At 44.6% G+C, this 12836-nt stretch overlaps 1 protein-coding gene across 4 annotated transcripts in view; it reads left to right on the forward strand.

The window, feature by feature from the left end:
- Nucleotides 1-1230: 1230 nt before the first annotated feature.
- trim25 (tripartite motif containing 25) overlaps nucleotides 1231-12836 on the forward strand; it is a 107065-nt gene continuing 95459 nt past the window's right edge. For 2 of the 4 annotated variants that reach the window (XM_073026522.1, XM_073026521.1), the window contains exon 1: nucleotides 1232-1894. In XM_073026522.1, the coding sequence (XP_072882623.1) occupies nucleotides 1283-1894 (612 nt within the window). In that variant the 5' untranslated portion in view covers nucleotides 1232-1282. Of the gene's footprint in view, nucleotides 1895-12836 lie in introns of all 4 variants that reach the window. The other 2 variants (XM_073026523.1, XM_073026520.1) reach the window with 2 other exon arrangements.

A 12836-nucleotide genomic window follows, 5' to 3' on the forward strand; every position in this document is an offset into this window, starting at 1 on the left:
CAAATTTGGCCTCACCAATGCCTTGTACAATTTTAACATTACATCCCAACTCCTCTACTCAATGCTCTGATTTATAAAGGCCAACATACCAAAAGCTTTCTTCACCACCCTATCCACATGAGATTCCACCTTCAGGGAACTATGCACCATTATTCCTAGATCACTCTGTTCTACTGCATTCCCCAATGCCCTACCATTTACCATGTATGTCCTATTTTGATTAGTCCTACCAAAATGTAGCACCTCACACTTATCAGCATTAAACTCCATCTGCCATCTTTCAGCCCACTCTTCTAACTGGCCTAAATCTCTCTGCAAGCTTTGAAAACCTACTTCATTATCCACAACGCCACCTATCTTAGTACCATCTGCATACTTACTAATCCAATTTATCACCCCATCATCCAGATCATTAATGTATATGACAAGCAACATTGGACCCAGTACAGATCCCTCAGGCACACCACTAGTCACCGGCGTCCAACCTGACAAATAGTTATCCACCACTACTCTCTGGCATCTCCCATCCAGCCACTGTTGAATCCATTTTACTACTTCAATATTAATACCTAACAATTGAACCTTCCTAACTAATCTTCCGTGTGAAACCTTGTCAAAGGCCTTACTGAAGTCCATATAGACAACATCCACTGCTTTACCCTCGTTAACTTTCCTAGTAACTTCTTCAAAAAATTCAATAAGATTTGCATGGGATACCTTATCAAATGCCTTGCTGAAATCCATATACACTACATCTACTGCTCTTTCTCATAAATATGTTTAGTCACATCCTCAAAAAAATTCAATCAGGCTTGTAAGGCTCGACCTGCCCTTGACAAAGCCGTGCTGACTATTCCTAATCATGTTATACCTGTCCAAATGTTCATTAATCCTGCCTCTCAGGATCTTCTCCATCAACTTATCAACCACTGAGGTATGATTCACTGGTCTATAATTTCCTGGTCTGTATTCCATCTGCCAGTTTTTGTCCATTCTTCCAATTTGGACACCTTGGAGCCACATCTTGGCCGAAGACAGAGGAGATGAGGCCTGGGGACCGAACTGGGTATGGATGCATGGGTAGCCCCAAGATGAAGGGTGAATGGCCTCGTGAGTACTGGTATGAGGGGCGGGCAGTGGAATCAACGACCACCTGCCTTTAGTGAGCCCGGCCTCTGCTTCCTGTCAGTGGGCGGGGCTTCCTGTCAGCAGACTCGGATCCCGTCCGGGCCTTCCGACCGCGGGTGGGACTGCAGTTCCGGTCTCCCGTCAGCGTACAGCGATGGCTGATCTGGAGCGGGAAGTGGAGGCGCTGCCGGGCTTGGCGGCCGAGTTGACCTGCGCCATTTGCCTGGAGCTGCTGCAGGAGCCTGTGACAGCGCCGTGTGGCCACAACTTCTGTCGGGACTGCCTGTCGCTGTACTGGGCGGACGATCGCGTCGGCCTTAGCGGCTTCAGCTGCCCGCAATGTCGCTGCCACTGGGCCCAACGGCCCGAGCTGCGTCCCAACCGCGTCCTCTGCACCGTGGTGGCGGGACTGGAGCGCGCCCGCTGTAACGCCGAGACCGTGGGCAAAGCTGAGGTTGAGTCCGGGCTCACCGTGCCCTGTGACGCCTGCCCGCCGGCCGCCGCCGCCGCGGCCCTCCGCACCTGCCTTACCTGCCTGGCTTCATTCTGCGCCGAGCACCTGGAGCCGCACCAGCAGAGCCCAGCCCTCCGCTCGCACAGCCTTCGCCTGCCGCTGCCCGACCTCGCCCAGCGCCGCTGCCCCAGCCATGGCAAGCTGCTCGAGTTCCGCTGCTGCCAGCACGGCGACTGCCTCTGTGCTGTCTGTTTGCTCGATCACCGAAGCTGCAGCACCGTGACCGAGGAAGAGGCCCGCGAGAAACGCGAGGTGAGGCACGGGGGCTGAGGGAGGGGTGACCAGTGTAGAGAATGACCGGGGGGGGGGGCGGTGGAGAGGCGTGTGGTGAAGTGTGTAGGGGAGAAGGGGAGGGGAGTGTGGAGGAGGAAAGGCGGAGGGTGAGAGGGAAGAGGTGACAGGGCAGGGGTAGAGTGGAAAGGGTGATAGGAGAGTGAGGGAGACTTGGGGATGAAGGGACGGGAGGGCTAGAGTAGAGAGGGTGACAAGAGAGGAGGGGATATTGGGGATGGCGACTGGTGGAGAGGTGAGGACTAGGGTACACAGTACGGTGGCACTTGAGGGTTGGAGGTACGATGGACACTGGCAGTCAGAACAAGCTCGGGTTGCATCAGTAGATTTGGAAGCTGCATTGTTACTAGATCTTTGGCTGTTGGTCTTGGATGGGATGTTGTGGATGGGAAAGGCATTTGGGGTGGGGGGGGGGAATGTAGGCCTAATGCAGGGGAATAGACTAGTCCCAATGGGCATGGATGTGTCAGTCCTGTTTTTGTCAGACATCACCTTCTCTCTGCCATCACACACTTGGGAAGGAGTGAAGGTTGAGTCCCAGCTGAACCAAGACCTTGGGCACTGTGATAAAGGGGCAGGAGGGATTTATAGGGACCAGGTCACAATGGACTAGTGTAAACTGGCCTTGTTTTTAGTGAGGGTTATTAGAATGATGGCTGTTAGGGGCATTGTTCACATACAGTACCCGTGCCAGGACTTACGTGCATCACAGTGAGTTCACCACTGTTCCACTTTACCAGTGTTGAAACTGGATTCAGCAGGTTGCCTGGTTCTGCTCTTTGTTCTTTTCTGATAAACAGTGTTTTATCTGATGTTTGTGTCACAGTGACGCACACAAAGTCAGCACAAGGTGGAGTGACACAGGTATGACCTGGGTTGTTAGCCACGTCACATACTGTACTTGATTTCTCCCTATCTGTGGAGCAGGTGTGCCAAAGGAACCCGGTGAGCAGTATTGGCTGCTATCTATACTGACGCCCTGAGGCTGGAGTGCTAGCCAAGGGTGAAGCTTAGTTATTTACACTGATGGGAGGATGCCATTCCGCCCTCTAAGCCTGTCATGTCATTAAATCAGATCATGTAATTTGTATGCTGCGCCCCACCCCATCTATTCCCAATTTCCTGCATTTGGCCCTTATCCTTTGAAGTTCTTCCCCTCTATCTACCAATCTAAATGCTGCTTAAATGCCACTGCCTGCCTCAATCACTTCCTCTGGCAGCACAATCCATTTCACCCTGTGTGTGAAACCATTGCCCCTCAGATCCCTTTTAAATCTTTTCCCCTCTCACCTTAAACCTGTACTTGCTAGTTTTGGACTCCCCTACCCTGGAGTAAAGACTGTAACCATCCACCTTATCCATACCCCTCATGATTTCAAACACTTTTGTAAGATCACCCCTTATTCTCCTATGTTCCAAGGAATAAAGGCACGCCTGTGGTCCTGGCAGCATGCTTGTAAATCCTTTTTTTTCACCTAGGTAGTTCTAAAGTAAGGACATGTTCGGCACAGCATTGTGGGCCGCAGAGCCTGTAGTGTGCTCTATGTTTTCTACGTTTCTTTCCTGATGGGAGTTGTAGACAGGCCTCTGAACAGTAGCCGGGATGTGGGCTACAAATTACAATGGGAGATAGAAAAGTCTTGTCAACAGGGCAATATTATGAGATGGGGGATTTCAATATGCAGGTAGATTGGGAAAATCAGCTTGGTGCTGGATCCCAAGGGGTGGAATTTGTAGAATGCCTTTGAGGTGATTCTTTAGAGCAGCTATTCTGGACTGGGTGTTGTGCAATGAACTAGAATTAATTAGACGGCTTAAGGTAAGGAACCTTTAGGGGAAAATGATCATAATATAGAATTTATCCTGCAGTTTGAGAGGGAGAAGCTAAAGTCAGATGTATCAGTATTACAGTGCAGTAAACAGTATTACAGAGGCATGGGCGAGGAGCTGGCCAAAGTTGATTGGAAGGGAACACCAGCAGGACTGATGGCAGGTTAGCAATTGCTGGAGTTTCTGGGAGCAATTCTGAGACGTATGATAGATACATCCCAAAGAAGAATTAGTATTCTAAAGTCAGGAGAGCACAACTGTGACTGACAAGTCAAAACCAGCATAAAAGCCAATGAGAGGGTATATAATAAAGCAAAAATAATGTGAAATTAGAGGATTGAGAAGCTTTTAAAAACAACAGAAGGCAACTTAAGAAGTCATAAAAAAGTAAAAGATGGAATATGAAAGTAAGCTAGCCAATAATATTAAAGAGAATACAAAAGGTTCTTCAGATATAAACGAGAGGTGAGGGTAGATGTTGAACCACTGGAAAATAGCGCTGGAAAGGTAGTAATGGGGACAAGGAAATGGTGGACAAACCGAATAAGTATTTTGCATCAGTCTTCACTGTGGAAGACACTAGCAACATGCTGGATGTTCGAGAGTGTCGGGGGCAGAAGTGAATGAAGTTGACATTACTGGGGAGAAGGTGCTTGGGAAACTGAAAGGTTTGAAGATAGATAAGTCACCTAGATCAGATGGTGTACAGCCCAGGGATCTGAAGGAGGTGGCTGAAGAGATTGTGGAGGCAATAGTAATGATCTTTCAAGAACCACAAGATTCTGGAATGGTTCTGGAAGACTTGAAAATTACAAATGTCACTCCACTTTTAAAGACGGAAGAGAGGCAGAAGCAAGGAATTGAGACTATTTAGTCTGACCTCCGTGGCTAGATAAAATGGGCCGGAAGTCAACATGGTTTCCATAAGGGAAAATCACGCCTGACAAGTGTGTTGGAATTCTTTAAAGAAATAACAAGCAGGAAAGACAAAGGCGAATCAGTGGATGTTGTGTAATTGGTTTTTCAGAAGGTGTTTGACAAGGTGATACATATCAAGCTGCTTAACAAGTTAAGAGCCCATGGTATTACAGGAAAGGTACTAGCATGATTAGAGAGAATTGGCTGATTGGCAGGAGGCAAAGAGTGGGAATAAAAGGAGACTTTTCTAGTTGGCTTCCAGTGAGTAGTGGTGTTCTCCTGAGGTCTGTTGGGACCAATTCTTTGATAAATTTAGTCAAGAAGAAAAAGGAAAGTATGTAAAGATTTGTAAGTTGGGATCAAATGAAGCACATGAGGAGTATAAAGAAGCTAGAGAAGAACAAAGGAAGGGACTTAGGAAAGCCAGGAGGGGCCATAAAAAGTTCTTGGCGAATTAAGGTGAATCCCAACATTTTATACATTCATCAAGAGCGTGAGGATAACTATGAAGAGGGTGGGAGCTCTCAAGGATAAAGGGGGGGAACATTTGTTTGGATGCAGAGAATGAGGTACTTAATGAGTACTTTGCTTCAGTATTTACCAAGGAAAAGAACATGGAGGACCAGGAGATCAGTGCTGAGTGTATAAATATGTTAGGGTGTTTATTCAGATTCAGTTTATTGTCATTTATAAAACACAAATACAATGCAGTTAAAAAATGAGGCAAAGTTCTCCGGAATGATATCACGAAAAAGCACAAAACAGACCGCACAAGAAAAACCACATAACGTTTGGTAATCCCCAATCCAGAGTCCGGAGAGGCTGCTGCATATCGATATTGCGCAACCGTCTTAGCACGTTCCCCAGAAAGGAACTACAAACTGTTATGGACGGAAAATTATCCGACAAAGCAGGAACGTGGTATCAGAGAAAAATGTATCCGCGACAAGAATGAGACTGTACCCCGGATCACTTGTTTATTGGTAAAGTAAAATATTAGCATAAATGACACTTCATTGCGGAAAGCGGCTTAGCTTGACTACCCACGGCTGTGCAACTGCCCTTTTCCCGATACAAGCAATACTTATCAACGTGTGGTTAATCCCACTCCCACACGACTCATACGGGGCCAGGAACAGGTGTGATGAAGCACCCATGCCAGCGAACGCGGTCTTCACCTGGGATGTTTCGTCCCCACCTGGGGTTCCTTCTGGTCTTGCTAGTTGTTGTCTTTCTCCACGGACTGCATATCGTCCTCTCCCTGTCTTCTGCACCTCACAGCCCCTGGCCCCTTATATATATCCCCCCACACTCTGCAAATTCATGCTGACCTCTTAGAACAATGACATCCTGTACAATGCCTCTACATGCCTAAATGGTACAGTTACCACAGGACAATATAGGACGCGTTGCGGTTGACGAGCTGGGACCGATTGCATTGTCACATTTCCTGGCCCGACGCCATCCGTTCTGCTACATTAACAACCCACTACCCCACCAAATACCACACGCTCAGTGGATACTTATAGCAACCCATTAACCTCTCAAGTCCCACATTCTTTTCCTACAATACACAAACCTATCAGACAAACCTAAAGCTACAAGACCTACACAAAACCACATAGATTACATATAGTTATAGTTAACATATAGTTTCAACAGTGCAGACAATACCATAATTGATAAAAGACTAACTGACAAAGACCACATAATTATAACACATAGTTTCAAAAGTGCGAAGCAATACTGTAATCTGATAAAGAGCAGTCCGTGGCACGGTTTAAAAGAAAGTCTCAAAGGTCCCGACAGCCCATCATCTCACGCAGACGGTAGAAGGAAGAAAAACTCTTCCTGCCATGAACCTCCAGCGCCACAGCTTGCCGATACAGCACTTTGGGAGCTCCGACCACAGCCAACTCCGAGTCTCTCCGAAAACTTTGAGCCTCCGACCAGCCCTTCAGCACCGAGCACCAACTCTGCCGAGCGCTTCGACCCCGGCACCAGCTGCCAAGCAACAGGCAAAGCCGAGGATTCGGGGCCTTCCTCCCAGAGATTTTTCCAATTGCACAGTAGCAGCAGCAGCGAAACAGGCATTTCAGAAGTTTCACCAGATGTTCCTCCGTGCTTCACACGTCCGTCTCCATCAAATCAGGATTGTACACGGCCCCTACTTACAAATAACAGATATTAATTCCTGGAGTGGCCACTGCATGCTGCGTCACACCGCCATCTTGTTAGAGGTCAAAGAGGGGGAAGTGTTGGCCTCCTAATAAGGTGGATCAGTCCCCAGGGCCTAATGAGATTTACCCTAGGTTGCTGAGCTCTTGACAGGTACCTTCGTGTCATCTCTAGCCACAGGTGAGGTACTAGAGGACTGGTGAGTGGCTAATGTTGTACCTCTATTTAAGAAGGGAATAAGGGAAAGTCCTGGGAACTATAGACCAGTGAGTATCACATCAGTTGTAGGGTAATTGCTAGAGAAAATTCTTAGGGATAGGATATATAAGCATTTGGAAGCCCATGGCCCAATTAGGGAGAACTAGCATGGATTTGTGAGTGCTTGGTTGTGCCTTACCAACTTGAGTGAGCTTTTAGACAAGGTGACAAGAGAGATTGATGAGGGTAGGGCAGTGGATGTTGACTACATGGATTTTGGTAAGTTATTTGACAAAGTTCCTCATGGAAGGCTAATCAAGAAGATTAAGATGCATGGGATCTTTGGCAAGTTAGCTGTTTGGATTCAGAATTGGCTTGCACAAGTAAGACAGGGTTGTGGTTGAAGGGACTTATTCAAACTGGAGGTCTGTAATTAGTGCAACACACACAAAGTGCTGGTGGAACGCAGCAGGCCAGGCAACATTTTGTGTGTGTGGCTTGAATTTCCAGCATCTGCAGATTTCCTTGTGTTGGTCTGTAATTAGTGATATTTTGGAGGGATCTGTGCTAGGACCTGCTTTTGTGATATATGTAAATGACCTGGATGAAAACGTAGATGTGTGGGTTGGTAAATTTGTCGATGATACCAAGACTGGTGCAGTTGTGGATAGTGTAGAAGACTGGCAAAGAGTATAGCACAATATCGATCAGTTGCAGATATGGGCAGAGAAATGGCAGATGAAGTTTAACCCAGATAAATGTAAGGTGTTGCATTTGGTAGGGCAAATGCAAGAAGACGTACACTGTTGCTGAGTAGAGAGATCTTGGGGTTCAAGTTCATAGCTCCTTGAAAGTGCCAACACAGGTCAATAAGGTGATTAAGAAGGCTTATAAATTGCTTTTATTAGACTTTGAGTTCAGAAGTCAAGCGGTTACATCAAGAGTTAGGCCACATCTGAAGTATTGTGTATGGTTCTGGTTGCCCCATTATAGGAAGGATGTTGAGGCTTTGGAGAGGGTGAAGAAGTTTACCAGGATGCTGCCTGGTTTAGAGGGCACATACAGGTGTCACCCCGCCCCCCCCCCCTTACAAAGGTAGAGCGTTCCTATGGAACATTTCTTAAGCCGAAATGACGTAAAGCGAAGAACATTAATTCATATGGGAAAAATTTTTGTAAAAGCAAAAATCCTCTTTGTAATGCGAAAACAGGTTACTAATGTAGGTCTTTTGTAAAAGCGAAGTGGTGTAAAGCGAACATTCATAAAGCAGGGGGCACCTTTACTATCATGAGAGGCTGGATAAACTTGGGTTGTTTTCTCTGGAGCTCCGGAGGCTCAGGGGAGATTTGACAGAGGTTTACAAGATTTTGAGGCATATATAGAGTGGACAAAGAGTATCCCTTTCCCAGAGTTGAAATGTCTAATAGCAGAGATATGGATTGAAGGTGAGAGGGATGTAAGGGTTTGTTTTTTTAATTCGGAGTTGTGAATGCCTGCAATATACTGCCTGTTGTGGTGTTTGAGGCAAATATATTGGAGGGTTTTAAGAGACATTTGGATAGGCACATGGATGTAAGGAAGATGGAAGGATATGGACATGGTGTAGGTAGGAGGGATTAGTGTTTGGGTGTTTTTGATTTGCTTTTTAGCTGGTTTGGCACAGCATTGTAGGCTGAATTCACTGTTCTTTTGCTATCCTTTCTATGTTGTATGAAAGAAAATTTAAAAATCTGAGATGAAAAGGCACTCGGGAGTTCTCATACAGGATTTCCTGAAGGTTAATTTAGAGGTTCAGTCAGTGGTGAGAAAAGCAAATGCAATGTTAGCATTCATTTCAAGAGGACTAAAATATAAAAGCAGTGATGTAATAGTCAAGTCACTTTTATTATCATTTCGACCATAACTGCTGGTACAGTACATAGTAAAAATGAGACAAAGTTTTCTTAGAACCATGGTGTTACATGACACAGTGCAAAAACTAGACTGAACTACGTAAAAACCAACACAGGAAAAAAAACTACACTAGACTACACTGGAGTAAATGAGGTGCTCAAGGTACATAAAGAATGTAAAAGGAATCTTAAGAAGGAAATTAGAAAAGCTAAAAGAAGATACAAGGTTGCTTTGGCAAGTAAGGTGAAAATAAATCCAAAGGGTTTCTACAGTTGTATTAATAGCAAAAGGATAGTGAGAGATAAAATTGGTCCCTTAGAGAATCAGAGTGGACAGCTATGTGTGGAGCCAAAAGAGATGGGGGAGATTTTGAACAATTTCTTTGGTATTCACTAAGGAGAAGAATATTGAATTGTGTAAGGTAAAGGAAACAAGTAGGGAAGTTATGGAAACTATGATGATTAAAGAAGCGGAAGTACTGGCACTTTTAAAGAATATAAAAGTGGATAAGACTCCGGGTCCTGATAGGATATTCCCTAGGACCTTGAGGGAAGTTAGTGTAGAAATAGTAGGGGCTCTGACAGAAATATTTCAAATGTCATTAGAAACGGGGATGGTGCTGGAGGATTGGCGTATTGCTCATGTTGTTCCATTGTTTAAAAAAGGTTCTAAGAGTAAACCTTGCAATTATCGGCCTGTAAGTTTGACGTCAGTGGTGGGTAAATTAATGGAAAGTATTCTTAGAGATGGTATATATAATTATCTGGATAGACAGGGTTTGATTAGGAATAGTCAGCATGGATTTGTGCGTGGAAGGTCATGTTTGACAAATCTTATTGAGTTTTTTGAAGAGGTTGCTAGGAAAGTTGACAAGGGTAAAGCAGTGGATGTTGGCTATATGGACTTCAGTAAGGCCTTTGACAAGGTTCCACACGGAAGGTTAGTTAGGAAGGTTCAATCGTTAAGTATTAATATTGAAGTAGTAAAATGGATTCAACAATGGCTGGATGGGAGATGCCAGAGAGTAGCAGTGGATAACTGTTTGTCAGGTTGGAGGCCGGTGACTAGTGGTGTGCCTGAGGGATCTGTACTGGGTCCAATGTTGCTTGTCATATACATTAATGATCTGGATGATGGGGTGATAAATTGGATTAGTAAGTATGCAGATGATACTAAGTATGCAGGTGGCGTTGTGGATAATGAAGTAGGTTTTCAAAGCTTGCAGAGAGATTTAGGCCAGTTAGAAGAGTGGGCTGAAAGATGGCAGATGGAGTTTAATGCTGATAAGTGTGAGGTGCTACATTTTGGTAGGACTAATCAAAATAGGACATACATGGTAAATGGTATGGCATTGGGGAATGCAGTAGAACAGAGTGATCTAGGAATAATGGTGCATAGTTCCCTGAAGGTGGAATTTCATGTGGATAGGGTGGTGAAGAAAGCTTTTGATATGCTGGCATTTATAAATCAGAGCATTGAGTATAGGAGTTGGGATGTAATGTTAAAATTGTACAAGGCATTGGTGAGGCCAAATTTGGAGTATTGTGTACAGTTCTGGTCACCGGGTTATAGGAAGGATGTCAACAAAATAGAGAGAGTACAGAGGAGATGTACCAGTATGTTATCTGGGTTTCAGCACCTAAGTTACAGAGAAAGGTTGAACAAGTTAGGTCTTTATTCTTTGGAGCGTAGAAGTTTGAGGGGGGACATGATAGAGGAGTTTAAAATTATGAGGAGGATAGATAGAGTTGACGTGGATAGACTTTTTCCATTGAGAGTAGGGGAGATTCAAACAAGAGGACATGAGTTGAGAGTTAATGGGCAAAAGTTTAGGGGTAACACAAGGGGGAACTTCTTTACTCAGAGTGGTAGCTGTGTGGAACGAGCTTCCAGTAGAAGTAGTAGAGGCAGGTTCGATTTAGTCATTAAAAAAAAAATTGGATAGGTATATGGACAGGAAAGTAATAGAGGGTTATGGGCTGAGTGCAGGTCCGTGCGACTAGGTGAGAGTAAGCGTTCAGCACGGACTAGAAGGGCCGAGATGGCCTGTTTCCATGATTAATTGTTATTGGGTCAAGTATTCTTGCAGGTAGGTTTGCTAGAGAGGCTCCAGTGGATTTAAACTAGATATGGGGGGGGAGGGGAACCAGAGTGTAGGAACAGATGTATGGGAGAAGAAAGAAAAAGAAGGCAGTAAAGTTCTTTGTACTGTTAGAGATAAACAGAGAGGAAGAGGTGGAGAATTTCTTAAATGCATTTATTTTAATGCTAGGAGCATTGTAAGAAAGGTGGATGAGCTTAGAGCATGGATTGATACCTGGAAATATGATGATGTAGCTATTAGTGAAACATGGTTGCAGGAGAGGTGCGATTGACAACTAAATATTCCTGGATTTTGTTGCTTCAGGTGTGATAGAATCGGAGGGACAAGAGGGGGAGGTGTGGTGTTGCGTTGCTTGTCAGGGAAAATATTACAGCGGTTCTCTGGCAGGATAGATTAGAAGGCTCGTCTAGGGAGGCTATTTGGGTTGAATTGAGGAATTGGAAAGGTGTAGTAACACTTATAGGGGTGTATTATAGACCACATAATGGGGTGCAAGAATTGGAGGAGCAAATTTGCAAGGAGATAGCAAATATTTGTAGTAAGCACAGGGTTGTGATTGTGGGAGATTTTATTTTTCCACACAAAGACTGGAAAGCCCATTCTGTAAAAGGGATGAATGGTTTGGAGTTTGTAAAATGTGTGCAGGATAGTTTTTGGCAGCAATACATAAAGGTACCAACTAGAGAAGGGGCAGTGTTGGATCTCCTGTTAGGGAATGAAATAGGTCAGGTGACGGAGGTATGTGTTGGGGAGCACTTTGGGTCCAGTGATCACAATGCCATTAGTTTCAATATAATTATGGAGAAGGATAGGACTGGACCCAGGATTGAGATTTTTTGATTGGAGAAAGGCTAACTTTGAGGAGATGCAAAAGGATTTAGCAGGACTGGATTGGTACAATTTGTTTTAGGGGAAGGATGTAATAGAGAAATGGCGGTCATTTAAAGGTGAAATTTTGAGGGTACAGAATCTTTATGTTCCTGTTGGGTTGAAAGGAAAGGTTACAGTTCTGGTCACTGAATTATAGGAAAGATGTCAACAAAATAGAGAGAGTACAGAGGAGATTTACTAGAATGTTACCTGGGTTTCAGCACCTAAGTTACAGGGAAAGATTGAACAAGTTAGGTCTTTATTCTTTGGAGTGTAGAAGGTTGAGAGGGGACTTGATAGAGGTATTTAAAATTATGAGGGAGATAGATAGAGTTGACATGGATAGGCTTTTTCCATTGAGAGTAGGGAAGAGTCAAACAAGAGGACATAAGTTGAGAGTTAGGGGGCAAAAGTTTAGGGGTAACACGAGGGGGAATTTCCTTACTCAGAGAGTGGTAGCTGTGTGGAACGAGCTTCCAGTAGAAGTGGTAGAGGCAGGTTCGGTATTGTCATTTAAAGTAAAATTGGAGGGACTTCCGGTAAGATGGTGATCACTGAGCTGCTCCGAACTTTTGTTCCGTTACTGTTGCTACCTTTGCACTAAATGTCTCCATTTTATAAAGCTTAGTTAGGAATTATTTCGGTATCTCTTACTTGCCTGTGAATATATCTAACCTACAATGTCTAGCAAGAGTTCTAAATCCGGGAGAAAAGAAACTACGACCTCGTCGGACGTGACGATGGAGGCGCTTGAAAATCTCCGAGACGAAATCTTAAAGCAAATTAAAACCGCTTTCAAACAGAAGAGAAACTGGATCGGATCAACGATAAAGTGGACAAACATGCTGAACACTTATCTTGCATCGATTCGACTTCTGAAGCTTTAGAAAGTCGGGTTCGATACTTGGAGAC

The sequence above is a fragment of the Hemitrygon akajei genome, chromosome 22, assembly GCF_048418815.1.
Source record: "Hemitrygon akajei chromosome 22, sHemAka1.3, whole genome shotgun sequence".
In the NCBI taxonomy this organism is placed as follows: Eukaryota; Metazoa; Chordata; class Chondrichthyes; order Myliobatiformes; family Dasyatidae; genus Hemitrygon; species Hemitrygon akajei.